Here is a 20,058-nt window from a genome sequence, read left to right as displayed (position 1 = left end):
ATAGGGACAGAGATTGGATTGGTGGTTACCAGAGGGGAAGGGGGGAGGGTGGAGGGTGAAAGGGATAATTCAATACATGTGTGGTGATGGGTTGTAATTGGTATTTTGGTGGTGAACATGATGTAGTCCATGCAGAAATTGAAGTACAATGATGTACACCTGAAATTTTTACAATGTTATAAACCAATGTTACTGCAATAAACAAAAAATTTATATGAAAAAAAAAACAAGATAAAGACAGTCTCTTATCTCAAACAGTTTAGTCTTGTGCAGAGATAAACAAGTGTCTCAGGAAGTTTTGGCTGGAGGGAACAGAGTAGCTAACTTAAACCGGCTGAACCAGTAGGTAAATATATTAGCTCTTACTAGGAGACTGCTAAGGATAAGGACGGGTTTCAGGTCCGGTTGATCTAGTGGCCCAGTTTTGCCGTCAGAGAACCAGTTCTTTCCATCTCTATCTTTGCTCTGTCATTCACGGTGTAGGCTTCATCCTAAGGCTAGTTTCCTCATGGCTGTGGGATGGCTGCCTGTTGCAATTTGAGCTTCATGCTTTCTTGTTAATTTGGGAGGTGTGGGGACATCTTCTGGTTCTTTTAAGATCAAAGAAGAGCTTTTCCGGAAGTCTTAAGCAGACCTCTCTTTGTGTCTCACTGACCAGAACTGGATCACGTACCCATCCCTGACAAAATCATTGGCAAAAAGAGTGAGATTAGGGCCGGCCCTGTGGCTTGGTGGTTAAGTGCGCGCGCTGCGATGCTGGAGGCCCGGGTTCGGATCCCGGGTGCGCATCGAGGCACCACTTCTCTGTTCATCCTGAGGCCGAGTCCCACATACAGCAACTAGAAGGATGTGCAGCTACGACACACAACTATCCACTGGGGCTTTGGGGGAAAAAATAAAATAAACAAAATCTTTAAAAAAAAAAAAAAAAAAAAAAGAGTGAGATTAACTTCAGGGCCATCAGGCCTGATCTTGGAACAGAGAGTAGGGATCAGCTTTCTCTGAGGCTCGTCTGTAGCTATAGGGATGGATCCCTGGGGATAAAATGACCTTCTTCTGGAAAGGAAGAAAATAGGGAAGACTTCTGGAGTGGAGAGCGTATCCACACAGCGGTAGAACAGGCAGCTGTGACTGAGCGTCTGTGCAGCTCTGGGCGGCGTCACTGTATTCTGTTTACTGTCCCGTAGGGTCAGAGCTGCACCGAGCCTGTTAGTGGTGAGGAAGACGGCAGTCTCGAAGTTGGTGTTAAACAGTTGCCTGAAAGTGGAAGCTCCAACCTGGTGAGACTCCTGGGTGTTTTTCGTCCAATGTTCTCTTTAGGGATGTGCATTTGTATCTTGTTCCACCGTGGAAAGGATCAGCTGCGGGGTCGGCGTCTCCAGGGGTCTTGGTCCCTGAGACAGGGAAGCTGATCCCCACAGCGAATGGCCGGTTCACTCCAAGGACGGCATGTTCTACTTTCCTTTCCCCCGCATCGTGCTGTCTGGGACTGAGAAGTAACCTCTTTCTTAAATCTTGTTAATACTGGGTTTCTGTGAGCCTAAGGTTGTGCTGAGTTCGTCCTAGCAGCGCAGAAAGAGAGGTTCAGTTTATTCCGTTGATTCCTGGTAAAAGATACTTGAAGTCACTCAGGGGCAGAAGCGTCAGGAGAGAGAGGCAGTGTTAGAGAACTCTCCCTCCTTACATGTCCTAACGTTTGAGATTTTGTTATTTAACATTTATTGAACTTGTACTGTGTACCCAGCACTGCTGTGTTTGACATTGGTTTCCTATCCGTGTAGTGTAGGTGGCAATATTTTTCTCTTAAATGTGAAGAAACTGAGGGCTGGAGATGTTCACTGACGTTTAGAGGCCACTCACTGGTCTGTCGAGGCCTGGGGGCTGATCCCATGCCGTTGCTCATAGTCTCCCTTTCTGTTCGCAGCCTCACATGTCCAGGCTTATACTACAAGTTCTAGAAAGCACTGTGGGGTTTTTTTCCCTGTGTTTCAAAATGTCTTATAAACATCAAAGAATTAATTACTTAGGAGGGTCACCCTGATTTTATGACAGCACCGAGTTCTTCATTTTACTTAAGGGAGTTTGAAGTCATCCATTTATCTTATTTCAACTTTTAGAAAATTTGTATTGGGACTGGCTTAGATTCCATGTCCTATAAAGTGAATGGATTCTTTCAGGCTGAAGGGAAAGGACATTTCAGCAAGGGTGGAAATAGTAATGGGCCACTTTTGACAAACCCCACGTGGGACCCGAGACCCTGAATGTCGAGAGTCTGGGACTGACAGATTATCACCAGCGCTCTTGAACAAGATGTTCCAAGGCTACCCTGTTCCCTCCCTGGAAGATAAACTGCGTATTCGCACTGCAGGGGAATGAGTAACATCAACAAATTTCAAACTCTAAGCTCCTTCGTTTAAAAATACTATTAACTTGGGTTTTTGGCACTCTTTTTCATAGATAGGTTAGGAGAAGGTCTTTTAAAGCAACAGGGTTTTTTTGTAAGTAGGGCCCCCAGTCATCCACAGAGGAAATAGTAGAAAGAGTGAGAGCCCTCCCGTGCTTGCGGAGAGTCTGGTAGCCCCAGAGCCTCACTGTGGGCTGCAGCCAAAGCCGTCCATCCCCGTCTGCTCCCAAGAATGCAGCCCAGTGACGGGGCTCCAGGCATCAGGGAGTGAAGGGCCCTCAGGCAGAGGACCAAGGCACCGCGGGTCATTTTCAGATATTGTTTCATCCTGCGTTTCACCAAGAATGAAGCCTTCCCCAGCCCCCGAGACTGTGGCTCTGTCTCCCCTTTGTCCCCGCCTCCTCCCTCTCTTTCTGGCGTTCTGCAGTTTCTTCCTCACATTTCCAGTGGCATCTGCATGGCCTAGTCGACTGCGGAAAGATAGCCTGAATTTGAACAACTTTTACAGCATAAGTGTAAGCAGCCCAACAGGAAGTATTGGTCAAGACTGTGGTTTGGGATCAGTTTCTTGGCCTCACCAGGCCTCGGTTCCCCCGTCTGGAGAACAGCAGTCATCAGGACGTGGTGAGGAAACAAATCAGTCCTGTGGTGGGTGTGAGGCAGGCAGCTGGCGCACAGTGAGCTCGTTCATTATTTTAGCAGACCTGTGCCAAACGCCACAACGTTCCCGGCCCGGGAGACAGCAGTGAGCAGGACGTGCAGAGGTGCACCAGGCCTCGCTCCAGGGCGGCGGGGCAGGGAGATAGACAATACACAAATTAGCAAATATTGGATTGAGTCATGTGAAACCACTGTTTTTGTAGGTAAAAATTTCATAGGGATCAACCTAACGTATTCGTGAGCATTGTCTTGTTATAGTCTTAACAGCAGTTTGTCATCACGAGTCATTGTCTGACCGTTTCTGCTGTGAGGTGGGTGCCAGCCACCCTGCATTGCCGCACATCCTGGGGTCGTTGCTGGGTGCAGCATGTCAGAGGATGCCTGCGATCTGTGTGGGCCTGGACTCTGTTACTTAGTTTATGTCAAGATAGTTGGAAACAGTCGACTCTAACCCTCCAGAAGTTGCTCTAACCCTCTAGCATCAGTGAAGATAATAGAATTTGTATCTGGAAAATCATACCAGGCAAAAGCGTATTAGAGAAGAAAAACGAAATGTTGTAGGAGTTCGAAAGTGGAGGGAAAACCATCTCATTCGGGGATTAGGGAAGGTTTCTTACAATCGTGGCCTTTAGGGTGAACCTTTATTTATTTATTTATTTTTCAAATACATGGAACGTTTACTACCACTGACAGTGGGCTATGTCCCAAAGGAAGTCTCAGCACATCTCTTTTTTTTTTTTCTTTTTCTTTTATTTTCTTTCTTTTTCTTTTTCTTTTTTTTTTTTTTGTGAGGAACATCAGCCCTGAGCTAACATCCATGCTGATCCTCTTGTTTTTGCTGAGGAATACTGGCCCTGAGCTAACATCCGTGCCCGTCTTCCTCCACTTTATGTGGGATGCCACCTCAGCATGGCGTAACAAGCGGTGCGTTGGTGCACTCCCTGGAACCGAACCCCGGGCCACCAGCAGCAGAGCGCGGGCACTTAACCGCTACACCACGGGGCCGGCCCCAGGGTGAAGCTTTAAAGATGGGAAGGCAGGGCCGGCCCTGTGGCTTAGCGGTTAAGTGCGCGCGCTCTGCTGCTGGCGGCCCGGGTTCGGAACCCCGGGCGCGCACCACTTCTCCGGCCATGCTGAGGCCGCGTCCCACATACAGCAACTAGAAAGATGTGCAGCTATGACATACAACTATCTACTGGGGCTTTGGGGGGAAAAAATAAATAAATAAAATCTTTAAATAAATAAATAAATAAATAAATAAAGATGAGAAGGCAGTTGGCTGCTGAGGTTGGCATGACTAGGAGAAGGCTTACCAGGTGAATCAGAGCGTGAGTTCAGGAGTAGCCAGGAAGGGTTGGGCTTTTGTGGGGCAACAATGTGAACGTAGAATCACAACACTGAAGGGACTGTATGCTATGAACTGTAGATCTGTTTATTCATCTTTTCATGCTCAGTGCTCAGTAAATGTTTCCACAGCTGGGTGATAACACGTCCACATGAGGTGCTGCCAATGGGGAGCTGCACCCAAAGAGCTGTTGAGTTCCTTCTCCAGGATTACGTGTTTTCAGAGCTAAGACCAGGGCGTGTGTCCACACCTGCTCCAGGGCTATTTCCACTGTTCATTATGGTTGCTGTGGTCCCCAGATACACAGCAAGGAGTGTATATAACTCCAGTAGGGAATAGATTTCTCAAAGGTATTTTTAAAGGGATAAAAACTTGTTTTTAGACAACTGATCAGAAGATGGTTTGTGAGGCAGAGATTCCAGTTGTGAGAGGCTGGAGGCAGGGAGGTGTCTGGAATCTATTTCAGAAGTGAGATGCGAGCCTGTTAAGACTATTTCTTAAGCCTTTTGAAAGGAACTTTAAAAAAACTGCAGAGAGCTTTGCAATTTGCAAAACAAAGCCTCATCTATTATGTCATTAGCTTAATGTTTTTAGTATCTAAATTTTTTCTAAAATGTGGTATTTAGTTTGTTTGTGATCTTATTCAATGTTAACCCCAAAATAACCTTATGTAAAAAGTAGGGCAGGAATTATCTATCCCAGACTTATAGATGAAACCTTAATCTGCTTGGTGAAAGATCATAAAACTATAAATTGGAGGAGCTGGAATTCATCCTAGAGGGTCCTTGATTCCTGGGTATCTTGACATGGAAGATCATGAGTCCCTAAAATGGTTATTTTAATCTTTTGGGTATAAACCTATGTTTTTATCATGTTGAGAATATCTCTGTTAGTATAATATACTCTTTTGAGGCAGTATAACAGATTGTTAAGAGTGCAAACACTGGATCCAGACTACTGGATTCAAATCCTGGTTCTGCCATGAACTAGCAACATAATGTTGGGGAGGAAGACAATTCCTCTACCCACTCTAGGTCCTTCTGGCTGGGGTACGAATTAAACTGATGTAAGACAGAATGACAGGAGAAAATCAAAGAAAGCTTTATAACATGTATACCTGGGAGAAACTCAGAAAAACTGAGCAACTCACCAAAATGGCTGGGGTCACCACCTTAAATACCATCTTCAGGTAAAGACAAAGGAGGATGTTGGGGGTGAGGGGAGTGAGTTATGGGAGATTACCAGAAAGCACAGTAAACAAGAGTAAGGTTGCTATGCAGATTTAAGTCCTTGCCTTCTCATTGATAAGAGTTTCCAGAGATGAGGTCATCCCCCTTCTTCCTGGTACAGAGAGGGATATATCTTTACAAATGGAGATTTCCCTTACAAATGTAAACATCTCTTACAAAGGATAACTTCTACTTTTCAGAGCTTCTCCCAAAATAATCCTTATGCCAAAGAGACACATTTTGGGGTGGCCAGTTCTGATCCCCCACATAACCTTAGGCCATGACTGCCCTCCCTGTGCCCCAGTTTCTGCGTCTGTGAAATGAGGGGATGAAACGAAGGTTGTCGTGAGAATTAAAGGAGCTAGTGTCTATGAAGTCCTACGTGGGCTGCATACACTGGAGTCACTGCCTCCAGTGCGTTGTTATTAATGATGGCGATGTTGCTGTTCTGGTGAAAGTGTGAAGGGTCAGCCTGGTACGGATTAGCTGTTCTGAGTGAGGTGTGACTCAATTGAATTAGGTGTAATTAGATTAGGTGTGACTTAATTGAAAATTGAAGTGAATTTTTCAACCCCCCGAAGACGCAATTGTTAATAATGATGCCAACATTTGTTGACTGCCTAGTGCTGGCACTACTCTAAGCTCTTCACCTGCACTAACTCATTTACATAATAGTCCTGTGAGGCCAGCTTAGGAGATGAGGAAACTGAGACACTGAACTGTTGGGTAAGTTGCCTAAAATCTCCCCGTGAAGCCTGGATCCAGGTCCATGCACTCGGAGGCTGGAGGCTGCACTCTAACCCTCTGGGCAGAACCGCCTCTCCGAGAGACACAGACATCGAACAAAACCGAAGTCAGAGACCAGCGAGAAGATGACACTGGGATCTGAACTTTGTGATTCTCATTCCCTTTTGTCTCAGTCTTTTCCAACATAGAAAATTAGGGAAAAGAAACAGTTAAAGATTCTGAAAGTAACCTTTTACATTGATTTATAGCCCTCCAAACAGATGTTTCGTGACTGAAGGAACTAAAATTTTTCCAGAAGCTGGGCGGTGCCCGGCGTTTTCGTACTGGGTGTCTTCTTTAACCTGGTGATGCACATTATCGAGAAGGAGGTCTGCTCCTGAGATCCCCCAGCTGCCGGGAGGCGTGGCTGGACTCAGACCCGGTCCTCTTTGCCTCCTACGCCATCTTCTCTTCACTGGGAAGTTCACTTCGATAGCTTTTCTTGAATACCAGAAATACCCCTGTGCGATCCATTTGTGCAAACAGCAAATGTTAATCGGTGTCTCTCACCTGTCAGACCGTGCTGTGTGCGGGGATTCCTGCTGAGCAGACCCGGCAGAGCTCTGTGAAGGGCTGGAAATGTTCGTGTTGGAGGGCATGTTCACATCAGCGTGCTGTCTTCACAGGCTCAGTGGTTATCGGGAAGGAGGAAGTAGAGAGGAAAGGGAGAGAGAGTGCTGTTCTCTTCTTGTGAGCGGCCCACCTTTGTTCTGCTGCTGCCCTTGGATCCCTCACCCTGGCCAGTTCTGAGATTTTTCTGCTTTGATGTGAAGCCAGTGTACTTTTTCATCTGTTCTTGTCAATCTCCTTTTCCATGCTGTTATAGATACTAATAGTAAAATAATTCAAAAGCATCTGGCTTGCAACAGTATAATAAAAAGACAACTAACTCAAGCAAAAAATGGGTAAGGATCTAAATAGGCATTTTTTGGGGGCTGGCTCGGTGGCGTAGCGGGTAAGTTCGAACGTTCAGCTTCAGCGACCCGGGGTTCACTGGTTCGGATCCTGGGCGCGGACCTACTCACCACTCATCAAGCCATGCTGAGATGGCGTCCCACATAGAAGAGCTACAACTCTACAACTATGACATACAACTATGTTCTGGGGCTTTGGGGAGGAAAAAGAAAAAGAGGAAGATTGGCAACAGATGTTATACAGGGCCAATCTTGCTCAAAAAAAGTAAATAAATAAATAGGCATTTCTCCAAAGAGACGCAAATGGCCAATAAGCACAGGAAAAGACGCTCAGGCTCATTAACCATTAGAGAAGCACATCAAAACCACATGAGATGCCACTTCACACCTGCCAGGGTGACTGTAATCAAAGAGACAGTGACAGTGCCGGCAAGGTGTGGAGGAACTGGTGCCCTCACACGCTGCTGGTGGGAACATAAAGCGGTGCAGCCGGGGTGGAAAACAGTTTGCAGTTCCTCAAAATATTAAACATAGTTAGCATATGACCCAGTGATTCCGCTCCTAGGTATATACCCAAGAGAAATGAAAAGGTGCATCCACACACAGACTTGTACGCAAATGTTCCTAGCAGCATTAGTCATAATAGCCAAAAAATGGAAACAGCCCAAATGTCCACAACTGATGAATGAATAAATAAAGTGTGGTGTATCCATACAGTGGAATGTTGTTTAGCAATTAAAAATAGTGGAGTACTGATACATGATGCTACAACCACGTATGGTATGGTGCTGTGTGTATGAAATTCCAGAATAGGCAAATCTACACAGACAGAAAGTAAATTAGTGGTTGCCTACAGCTGGGGGTGGGGAGGAGACTGGCGAGTGACGCTGATGGGTACAGGGTTTCTTTTTGAGATTATGAAGATGTTTTAAACTCACATTGCGATGATGTTTGCATAGCTCTGAATGGTAAACCATTGAATTATACGCTTTAGATGGGCGAATTTTATGGTATGTTAGTTATATCCCAATAAAGATGTTGAAAAGAAAAGAACAGGAGGAGGAAAGGGGAGGAAAGAATGTAGATCATCCACAGACTGAAATCAAAGCAGAAGTGCTGAGGTGGCCTCTAGACTGGACATGCTGTGATTCTGCTACATGACTGTGACATGGTCCTCTGCGTGGAGCGTTTAGGGTAGTCTCTCCACCTTTGGGAACATTTTGCAAGCGTTCAATAATCGGTACCCCAGTAGAAAAGGCCGCGTTTCTTTGCCCATCAAAGTTAACGCCGGGCTTTATCTTATGAATTCTTGCATTCTGTTGTTGCTACTCTCTGCCAGACGTAGCCAGATATTGCTGGAGGCAAACAGCCAGTCTCTCTTCCTGTGTTGTTTACTGTCTTCGTAGGAGAATGAAGTCCTTCAAATAATGTCACACATGGAACTGAAATCTCAACCTTGATCGAAGCTAAGAACTAGAGGGGCTTGCTGCTAAGAGAGTAGGGGGATTTGACCTTGTAGGGGGGCGTCCCCAGGGGAGGTTGAACTGAGATCTGAAGGAGAAGCCGCCGCTACCTGGGAATGGGACAAAGAAACAAAGGAGCGTGGTAGGCGGCCTTGGAGCCTCGGGGAGTCTGGTGAATGGAAAGCACTGGAAGTTAGTGTGGCCAGAGCTGGGGAGACAGAAAGTAATCTGGGGTGGTTGACGGGAGCCAGGCCACGTTAACGAGGTGGTCTCTGCGCTGACAGTGGTGGGAGGCATGGGGGGCTTTAGGAGGTGACTCCAAACTGTAGCCGTATGTGGTGGTCAGATTGCACAGGGGCCCGTGTGGGTGCTGATCGACTAGTTGGGAGTTTAGCAGCAACAGCTGTCTGTGCGAGGTGGCAGCAGCAGTGTATTCTCACGTTCTGTCTTGGCAAAGGTCCTGGTAGAATGAACAGCAAGGTAACGTGTGTTTACCAGGTGAGTTCCACAGAGTTGCCAGTACAAGGATTTACCTTCTTCCCGCCAGTTTGCAAACCTTCTGCTGTATGTGCTCTTTCCTCTGGGTGCAGGTTGAGAGCTTTTAAATGGCAGTTCTGCACCATCTGGGTCCTGACAACAGGCATCATCCCAGGGCTTGGCCAGCAGCCCACGACAGCCCTCCTAGGAAATGCCCCCGACAGATGTGCCGGCGTCTTTCCCCGTTTTATGAACTTGCTGAGCCACCATGCCCTCCACGTGTCAAGTGATCCTTGTCGTTAACAGACCTGGTTCACTTGCCGCAGCTTCAATAACAGTTTAGATTTTTCAAAATTTTTCAAAATGTTTAGATTTTTCAAACTACCTGCAGTGTTTGTCTTTTCTGTTGTCTTTCGTTGTGAAATATAATTTCTGACTCTTAGAGCAAGAATTAAAAACTGAGAGTATTGCAGGCAGCTCAAGGTGGCATTCAACCTGTGGTTTCTTTGTGGGGATTTTAGAATTTACGGGGTGGGCCGGCCCTGTGGCTTGGTGGTTAAGTGCGCGCGCTGCGATGCTGGTGGCCCGGGTTCGGATCCCGGGTGCGCATCGAGGCACCACTTCTCCGTTCATCCTGAGGCCGAGTCCCACATACAGCAACTAGAAGGATGTGCAGCTACGACACACAACTATCCACTGGGGCTTTGGGGGGAAAAATAAAATAAAAAAAAATTTTAAAAAAATCTTAAAAAAAAAAAAAATCTTTAAAAAAAAAAAAAAGAATTTACGGGGTAGCAAGAAGGCTGGGGAAGCATGAGTTGTTTCTGAAGCAACCGTCACTATCCTAGATGGGCTGTGACGTGGAAATTCACACCGCAGCTGACGTGTGTCCCCATGTCAGAGTCCCCGGCAGCCACAATGCCAACGTTGCAGGAACACTTGTTACTCTCTACCTTGATACACTTGATCCATGTAAAATTTCCAGCCATACTTATTGAAAACTCAGTATCGAGTGTTATAATCAATACCCATATCTCCAAGTGGCCTGCTCGTACTTGCTTTCTCGGATGAAAAAGGCAGTCAGACGCAAACCATGGGCTCTGAAGTCTGAACAGACTTGGATGTCACCTCCGCCACTCCCTGGCTCTCACCTGGAAAAGCGACCCATCCTGTCTTCATTTCTTCATCCAAAAATGGAGGGGAGGAGGACCTCCTCTTTGTTGTGAGGATCCGGTGTGATTGTACAGGTGAGACTCTGAGCACGGTGGCTGGCACCTGGCAAGGGCTTGGTGAACGTGTCTGTTGGAACTTCAGGTTGTGCCCTTATGTGATCTGGGTGTGCCGGAACTCTTGGTTTCCAGGACACATGTCCTTAGCATCTGTGACGTGTCCCGCTCCAGGGATGCAAAGATAAGACATCTTTCACCCGGGGGTACACCACAGCAGGTCCAAGCAGAGCTCACAAACCTGTTTTCAGGAGTCGGATCCAGGTTTCATTTAGCCTCCAACATGTTCTTAAGATGTTTGAGCTAATTTTTATAAATCAGGAGATTTTACATAAAAATCCTGGTTTCCATTTTCTACTCAAGCTGGCCCTTTAACCAGTTAATGGGCTTCCAGTTTATTTCAGTCCCTGCCTTTCCACTCTTCTCCTTCCCAGCCTGCTCCCCTCACCCAGGTACCTGAGCCCACATCCTTGGTCTGATACTGGAGACAGAGCTGCTGCCATGTGGGTGGAGAGGCAGGAGGTGATAGCCAAGAAGCAGCCGGGGGCTGGTGGTCAGGGCCTTGTGGACCAAAAGAAGGGTCTTTATACCAAGAGAAGCCTCCAAGTGGTTTCTAACAGGGGATTGTAATGATGAGATTAGCCTTTTGTGAAGATCCTTCTGAGTGCCCTGTGAAGCATCCCTTAGAAAATGTCAAAACTGAAGACTGGGAGAGAGAACACTGACGGAGTAACTGAGGTGCAAGTTACAGTGACCTGAGCTGGGGTCTGGCAGTAAGGACAGATGTTCAGGAGATATGCGAGAGTTAGAACTGGTAGGACTTAGTGATGGTGCGAATGTCAGAGTTGGAGGTGGGGAGGGGAGGCAAGAATGACTCTCAGCTGCGTCTCAGATGGTTGATGCCGTCCATTTACTGAGAAGAGAAGCAGGAGGAGGAGCAGATTGTGGGGAAAGAGGAATGACATGAACTGAGTATAAGACAGCAAACTGGAGAGAGCTGTTTCCTAAGAGTAGCCACATTCAAAGTCAAGAGTATGCAAATTCAACGATTTTTAAAACATGCCTGTCAGGCACACAACAAACAAACACAAGTTGTCTACTGTTGATTTTCATCCTTGGACTTCCACTTGGTAGCCTTTGATAACTCTAGAAAAAGACCACTGTTGCCTGGATCAGCCCCAGCCTGACTCCCATGTACTCATCTAACCACCTGGATCGGGTAAGATCACATTAGCAAGAGCCCCCACTGTAACTTTCCCTCCGTGGGCCTCAGGACACTAAGATCACTTATTTAAAGTGGGCTTCAGATCCTGGTGGGGACACTTGAGTGTCTCTTCACCTCAGTTTCCTTATCTGTAAAATGAGGATAACGATAGGCTCGATCTCACACAAGATATGAATTAATACACTTAGAATGACACCACATGTAAATGCTGTGAAAGCGCAGCACCACTCTTCTCTGCGGTTCTGGAGGCTCCCTCACTGTGAGGTCCACGTCTTGGTCACTGCGGTGGGCCCTACATCTAGCACAGCGCCTGGGACATAACAGGCCTTCAGTACAAACTTGCTTAATTTCTGCCCCCTTGGAAAGATAAGATGATCAACATAGGTTTTATTTTATATTTTTGGTGAGGAAGATCAGCCCTGAGCTAATACCTGTCTCCAATCCTCCTCTTTTTGCTGAGGAAGATTGGCCCTGAGCTAACATCAGTGCCCGTCTTCCTCTACTTTATATGGGACGCCGCCACAGCATGGCTTGACAAGCAGTGCATCAGTGCATGCCCGGGATCCGAACCTGTGAACCTCGGGCAGCCACAGCTGAGTACGCTCACGTAACCACTTTGCCACTGGGCCAGCCCCTCAAGATAGGTTTTAGATCACAGGATCTCAAAAGTATGTCAGCAGACGAGGCCTGAGCAGCACCAGGTTTCTGAGCAGCTCTGGATTCAGAAGACAGAGCTCTAGACACAGGGGAGACAGTCTGAGCTCTGGGCTCTAAGCCATCATGACATTTTCCTTCTCCGGGTCTTCAGTGCTAATAATTACGATTGTAAGATTAATTGCTCCATTTAGATAAATCTGATAAGCAATAGCTTCCTTCCAGGCAAGTCAAATTTCAAGTTGAAAAGCAAGTCTCCACAGCGGACCAGCTAAAGTGTTGGGAGTGAAAGCAAGGAGCAGACGTCCGAGATGCGAATTTGTGTTAACGTGACCTATATTTCTTCGTCTCTGAGTTCACAAGGTTACTTTACCTGTTACCCTCAAGTTTCTACTTTATCTTCATTTGCGGTGCAGATGGGAAGAGAAGGGAGGACGAAGTCAGAAGCTTTTCTCTCGTGAAGGAAATAGACTTGACTAAATCTACCGTCTTGTTTTATGACCAGGAAAGCGAAATTTATCAAGTAGGCAAATCTCAAGTGATTTTCAGAAATACAAGATCTAAAGCACAATGAGCTGTGAAAAATGCCACATATTTGAACGCACTTGAACTCTGCCATTGGCAATTTGCATACGTCACAAGGGGCAGGCCGATGCCGAGGCAGACAAGTTCTCTCCTGCCCCTTACAGCGAACTCCTAGACTCTGGCTATAGATGCAGTTTTCATACTGAATCTGAAACAGGAAATAAGATCCAAACAGTGACTTCTGCTCCCACAGCCAAAGTAGATCCTGCAGTTCTTGATGGGCTATAAATTGGGGGTGAAAATGGATTTTAAGCACACATCCAGGACCTTGTATTAAAAAGGAGCAGGATATACTTCCGACAATTCCAGCCTGGAAGGAAGACTTAACAAGAAGCCTATAATCATTAGAAACACATTTTAAGCTATTTTTCCAAACTTGCATGCCAGCATTTTAAAAACACTCAAGATGGGCCGGCCCTGTGGCTTGGTGGTTAAGTGCGTGCGCTGCGATGCTGGTGGCCCGGGTTCGGATCCCGGGTGTGCATCGAGGCACCACTTCTCCGTCCATCCTGAGGCCGAGTCCCACATACAGCAACTAGAAGGATGTGCAGCTATGACATACAACTATCTACTGGGGCTTTGGGGGGAAAAAATAAAATAAATAAAATCTTAAAAAAAATAAAAAAATAAAAAAAATAAAAACACTCAAGAATAATATTTAACATGCACAGCAGTCAAAATTGATAAACTGAACTTGTATCAGAAATCACATGGCAGGGCCGGCCCTGTGGCTTGGTGGTTAAGTGTGCGCGCTGCGATGCTGGTGGCCCGGGTTCGGATCCCGGGTGCGCATCGAGGCACCACTTCTCCGTTCATCCTGAGGCCGAGTCCCACATACAGCAACTACAAGGATGTGCAGCTACGACATACAACTATCCGCTGGGGCTTTGGGGGGAAAAAATAAAATAAATAAAATCTTTAAAAAAAAAAAAAAGAAATCACATGGCATATTATTCCCTTAAAAGTTAAAATTCCACGCTGAACTCATTATCTTCTCCTACAAATCTGTTTTTTTCATGTTCTTTTTTAATTTTTTTTTTTAATTAATGACAATATCAGCCTCCTACTTCCCCAGGTTTAAAACCACCGTCAGCTTTCACTAATCTCTCCCCTTGCCTGCTTTCGTCTAATTATTTGCAAAGTCCCCTTGATTCTAGGGACACAATATAAGCAAAGTAGATTTTTCTCAGACTCTGGGATTTCACAGACCAGAAAATTTTCAAAAGAACTGTGAGGATACAGAGTCTTCCCCCACCTTTTTTTTTGCCAAGTAATTAAGCCCAGAGAAATATTAGGTTGGAGCATCTGAATTTGCCATTTTGAAAGTCAAGAAATAGTTGATATCAGTGATTTCAGAGGGTTCAACCTATTAAGGTCCTCTCGTCCCACTACCGCCACACAGTGTCACCGTAATGTCACCCAGGAAGAGCCACCGTAACACTAAGAACTTAGGTGGGCGCAGTCCTTTAAACTGAACAGATTTAGCTTTATGAAGAACTCCACGGGGTTATTATTTTTCTCATTTCCTCAGATCAGTGGAAACCGTCAGGGACCCAGACGGTCTGATCAGTGACGCGTTAGTGTCGTCTGCACAGAGGAGAAAGCCTGGACTTCGGAGTCTGACAGCCGTTCATGTCCTGGTTTTTCCACCTGGCGGTTATGTGCTCTCCCACAAACTAGACTTCTCTAAACTTCACTTCGTTGTGGGTCGAGCCCAACTGTCTCTTGGAGAGGCAGCTGGCACGATCAGGCACGCAGGTCACACACACACAGCTCTGAATCCGTCCGTGGCATTTACTGCCCTAGGCCTCAGGGCGAGCTGGTCACCTTCTGGAACGTTCAGGTCCCTCGTCTGCGAAGTGGAGGAATGAGGCCTTCATTACCGGGAGGACGGAGACAGCACACTCAGTGCCGTTCCTAACGAGGAGTAAGGGCTCCGTAAATGGTAGACGGCATTGTTGTTATTACTACTACTGCTTTGTCAGGATAAATGAGACAACATTTTAAAGTGCCTGGTGCAGCAATGGTCTCCTGTCTTACAGAGACGTCTAAAACTCAACAGACAGAAGGACCGAGCGAGAATAATGGCAGCTCACGCACTCGTAGTATTTACTAGGCACTCCAGAAGGCACGGTTCTGTGTATTAATTCATCTCTTGTGTGAGATCGAGCCTATCGTTATCCTCATTTTACAGATAAGGAAACCGAGGCACAGAGACACTCAGGTGTCCCAGCCAGGATCTGAAGCCCACTTTAAATAAGTGGTCTTAGTGTCCTGAGGGAAAGTTACGGTGGGGCTCTTGCTAATGTGATCTCACCTGATCCAGGTGGGAGTCAGGCTGGGGCTGATCCAGGCAATGGTGGTCTTTTTCTAGAGTCATCAAAGGCTACCAAGTGGAAGTCCAAGGACGAAAGTCAACAGTAGACAACTTATGTTTGTTTGTTGTGTGTGTGACAGGCATGTTTTAAAAATTGTTGAATTTGCATACTCTTGACTTTGGCTTCTTTTAGGCTGAGCAGCTCTCTCCAGTTTGCTGTCTTATACTCATCTCGGATTGGCTACCTTAGGGCCTGACCCCTGTGAGTCCATCATCCTGATAGCTCTTTTCTGGGCTCCACCTTGTTTTAATCAGGATTCTCTGGGTTGCCGGTGATAAAACCTCAACCTGACCTTTAGACAAAGGGGAAACTTACTGAGAGGCTGCAGGTCCCCCTTACATCGCTGCAGGAAGGCAGGTCGATAGCCTCCGGGGCAGTGGGAACTAGGGGCTGGGTGCCTTGGAGATGTCTCTGCTGTCTTTCTGACTCTCCTGCAGACTCGCTTCCTCCGTGTGGTGGGAGCACGGTCGCCAAAGCCCTGAGCCTCCCTCCAGAAGGGCTGACGCTCTGCCCCTGGCTCCACTTTGGAAAATCTGCAGGATGCTCTTGTGTGGTGCAGGTGTCCACCCATGGACCAGTTACTGTGGCCAGACAGCCAGGGCCTGTTGATTACCCAGGTTTGGGACAGAAGTCACCCAGCCTTGGTGACTATAAACTGGGTGTCGCTCCCATTATTATCTACTATATAGAACATTCCCAGTGTTGCCTTGTATGTCCACCCATCAGAAGCCACTTCTCTTGATCAGAGTAATTGGCCAGGCCCACAAAGCGTTTTCTCTCAGGAGCTCATCTTCTGTACTGAGGATAACATGGTGCACACAGAATGTCATATCTGTTTGCTGATGAGACGAGCTGATCTTTCCACAGTCTTCCTGTTTAGGGCTCCCCTGTGGAAAGTCAGCACCTTAGAAGGTCCCAGAACCTCAGCTTTGACGGCACTGAGAGCTCCCTTGGTGCAGTAGTTGGGAGAAAAGCAAGTTCTAAATTTATGTTTAAACACAAAACACGGAGGAAAGTGGCTCACCCGAGGCCCCCGCAGTGGCTAGTTCCGTGACACGTTTTCCCGCCCAAGCTCAGAATCAGCAGGTGTGGCTTGTTCTGACCCAGCGTGGGGAGCTGACCCCTAGGACCCCGCGTGCGTCTTGGGAAGAGGGGAGCAGCACATCCCTTTCCCTGTGGTTTACTCCTTAGTGAGGGCAGGGCCTCTGGAGCAGAATGTGCCTCGGGCAGTCCTGGCCCAGCAACTGCCTCAGCCTCTCTGCGCCTGAGTTGGGCCAGCTCAAGAGCGAGGGCGATGCTGGGACCTGACTTGGGGTCTGCTGTGCGCATCGGCGTCCCCGACCTGTAACATCCCTCCCGCCATCGCTGGCGCCGTCAGTGCTCGGTGAGTGTCATCCGTCGTCATTACTACCACCGCCGGGTATGGCCTGCCCCGTGGCCCAGGGGTTTAGGGTGGTCAGTATAAGAAAGCGGGCCGTGCTGGACCAGATGCTTTTCCGAGCTCTGATTTCCTCATCTCCCCATCCACGTTTTTGAGGACAAATAGGAGAAAGGCAGGAAACTACCCTTCTCAGACACCTGCGCTCCGCCACGCATCCTCCTATGTGTGTCATTCAGTTGTGAGGCAGAGTCTCCCCCTTTGTTCTCTAGCGTCTGTCTCACCAGGTATGCACGTGTCATAAGTGCGGGCCTCTGCTACTCTCTGTCGCTGCTGGCACAGAGGAGACACTCAGCAGGCATGTGCTGCGTTTACCTCTGCTGACAACTAGTTTATTTTATGTCATGTAATCTGTTTAGGAGCAAAGTTTTTAAAAAAAAAAGGCCAGGTTGGGGGTAGTTCTAGGATCTTTCTCCCATGTGGGAGAAATTAGAGAGAGTCTAAATCTAAATGAGAGAGAGTTCTGATCCTAGAACATAAGTTGCAAGTAGGCAGCTAAGGGTAGTGACAGTCATCCAGGGACCTAGGCTGCAGTCCAGAAATTGGTGGTGGGGTAAGGCTCTCAGGTTGTAAACCAATAGGGAATTGACGAGGCAGGATGAGATTGTAACCTAATCTATTAATAATGAACGGCTGGTCATAACCTGATCATTATCTGTTGTATTATTACAAATCGGTAGGAAGCCTGTTGAAGAAGCCTGTGTCAGTGTGCCCAGAAAGAAACTGGGGTGGGGGCAGGGGGTGTCAGATAGTACTCCAGCATCCCCCAGGGGAGTAAGTGTCCTGTCCAAGAGATTGTTTCCACCGACCCTATAGTGCAGTCAGGAATATGGGTTATCTCAGCCCAATTCCATTTACTATCATCATTAGCATCTCTATTAAATATTTGTTATTTTCCAGATACCATGCTAAGTGCTTTTCATGTATTACACATCCCTATAGCGTAACTACTCTTATTTTTTCACATTTTATAGATGAGGAAACTGAGGCTTGGAGGTGTCAGATAACTGCTCAGGGTTGCAGAACTCTTAGATCTAGGAACTAGGGTCACAAACTCCCAACACCTCACTAGATGAGTCACCCCTCTCCTCTCATCTCCAGGTAGCTTACCTTCCTGCCGTCTGTGTCCTAAACCTGCCGCCTGGGTGTCTCAGATGTGTACCAAGGCCAGCATAAGCCCATCCTTTCTCCTGTCCAAGGTGGTGTCCCAGTCCAGATGCAGGAGTGCCTGCCTTAGAGTAGACCGCCAGGTGATGATTCCCCTGTAAATTGCCTGTGAAGGATGGGCTGTGTTTGGCGGCAGACAAACATTCTGGTCAGTTGATTGGTGTCATCATTTATTTCGATGAACCGCCCTTTAGCTAGGCATCAGTTTCCATGTGATTTAGTAGTTTGCTTCTCTCCTAAGTCTGGACTTTGCACCTCACCATGGGATTCAGGACTGATTATCTTTGTATCTCCCAGTGTCTTCAGTGAATGTACTTTTTTGCTTCTAATTGAAAATCTTAAAGGGAAAAAGAGTGCTAGTATCAGGATCTGAGCCCTGAAATGATTTAAAATTCGGTATAAATACAGACATAGGGATTACTGGTGTGACAGAAGAAAAAAAAACTCTGGCTGAAATGACCATCAAAGGATGGTCAAAACCTGAGAGGCTTAAAGCCTGATTGATCTGAAGGGGCCAGAAAAAGCATTTGGAGATGAGAAGCCTGCGTTCATTTCTAGAATTAGTCTAGATGATGGATAGAACTTTTATGCCTGGCGTGTTGGTCATTTTTGTAGTAGACCGAAGCCCCGTTCACTGGTGTCTGACTGCTGAGGTTGGGGAGTCGAGTCTGCGCTGTCGTTAACTGGTCGTGTCTTGTACGTTTCAGGAAGACATCTCCCAGGTGGTCGGTCAAGGAGTGGTGGCAGGTCAGCAGAAGGTGCTGGAGTGCCCAGCTGACGAGGTCCGTGTCTCGCACTCGAGGTTTGCTCTGCTGGGATGGTGTGCGTTACAGATGGGTTCCAGGAGGGCAGGGGTGATTGCAGTGAAATCAGACTCTCTGTTACTTGGCGGGAGGTTATGGTGTGTCTTGAACCTGAAGTCAGCCCACACGGTGTCACTGATCCTGGGCAAGAGTGAGAAAATGTCCTCGGTCATCTTCCTGTGCTGGTACCCTAAGCAGTGTCTCAGGTCGGGCATCCCAAAAACACACTTGCCCTTCAATTCTGAGAGTGCTGTGCCTTACAGGATGTCATACATAAAGATTCTAAATGGGAGAATTTGTAGTTCCATAAACATGTAAATGCAATAACTTTAATGTTCCTTGCATTTTGAGTTTCACTTGTCTTAAAAAATTATAAACTTCTGTCTGTCAAATTTTTGTACTTGTTGCTGTTGAGGTTTTTTTTTTTTTTAAAGATTTTATTTATTTTATTTTTTCCCCCCAAAGCCCCAGTGGATAGTTGTATGTCGTAGCTGCACATCCTTCTAGTTGCTGTATGCGGGACTCGGCCTCAGGATGAACGGAGAAGTGGTGCCTCGATGCGCACCCGGGATCCGAACCCGGGCCACCAGCATCTCAGCGCGCGCACTTAACCACCAAGCCACAGGGCCAGCCCGCTGTTGAGGTTTTTTTTGAAGTCCTGATTCTCATTTCTATGTACTAGTTTATACTTTTGTGCTGCTAAAATTTTATTATTCTATTAACTATTTTTATGTTTAAGGAACTGTAGATTATGGAGCTCACAGGAAATATGTGATATTTCAAACATTGCCAAAAAAAATGCCTTTGAAAAGTCGCCAAAATAATATGCTAAATAAAGTAGGTGTAGGAAGAACCTTAAAAATAACAAATTCAGTTAACTGAAAACCTGTAAGCAATTATTTTTTTAAACTTAAAACAAGATTTTTTTGCTTTATGTAATGTATTTGCAAATACTATTAGTGGGTTAGTACTTTATATCCTGCTACCTATCTCAAGTAACACATCAAGCATCTCTAAAATTTTATAACCGTAGAATTTTCAAGCAGGGGCAAATCCTAAACGTCATCTGGCCTTTCTTTTCCTGCTGAAAAATGAGCACTTATATATCTAAAGCATTCTCCTGTGGGAAAGTGCATATAACCCTTCTCTGTGGCTGCAGAAGAGAAACAGCCCAGAGATCAATAGGCAACCTCTGCAGTGAAGCTGTGTCAGCTCAGAACTTTCCAGAATGGAAAAGTCTGCGCTGTTCCAGAATGAGATGAGCTTCCTGTGGACATGGAGTTTTCCATCTCTGAAGGTTCTCA

At 46.6% G+C, this 20,058-nt stretch overlaps 1 protein-coding gene across 10 annotated transcripts in view; it reads left to right on the top strand.

The window, feature by feature from the left end:
- The window catches only part of PATJ (PATJ crumbs cell polarity complex component), a 308,284-nt gene that overhangs the window by 220,933 nt on the left and 67,293 nt on the right, over positions 1-20,058 (top strand). For 6 of the 10 annotated variants that reach the window (XM_087417183.1, XM_087417200.1, XM_087417176.1 and 3 more), the window contains 2 exons: positions 1,188-1,280; positions 18,659-18,733. The exons of 1 other annotated variant lie outside the window; for it this stretch is intronic. In XM_087417183.1, coding sequence (XP_087273309.1) covers positions 1,188-1,280; positions 18,659-18,733 — 168 coding nt within the window. The remainder of the gene's footprint in view (positions 1-1,187; positions 1,281-18,658; positions 18,734-20,058) is intronic. 3 more of the 10 variants (XM_087417192.1, XM_087417238.1, XM_087417210.1) reach the window with 2 other exon arrangements.

Source organism: Ceratotherium simum, chromosome 2 (genome assembly GCF_057802395.1).
Source record: "Ceratotherium simum simum isolate JZ-2026a chromosome 2, ASM5780239v1, whole genome shotgun sequence".
NCBI classification, from domain to species: Eukaryota; Metazoa; Chordata; class Mammalia; order Perissodactyla; family Rhinocerotidae; genus Ceratotherium; species Ceratotherium simum.
Note: the sequence above shows the minus strand (reverse complement) of the source record. Positions and strands in the feature narration are given on the sequence as shown.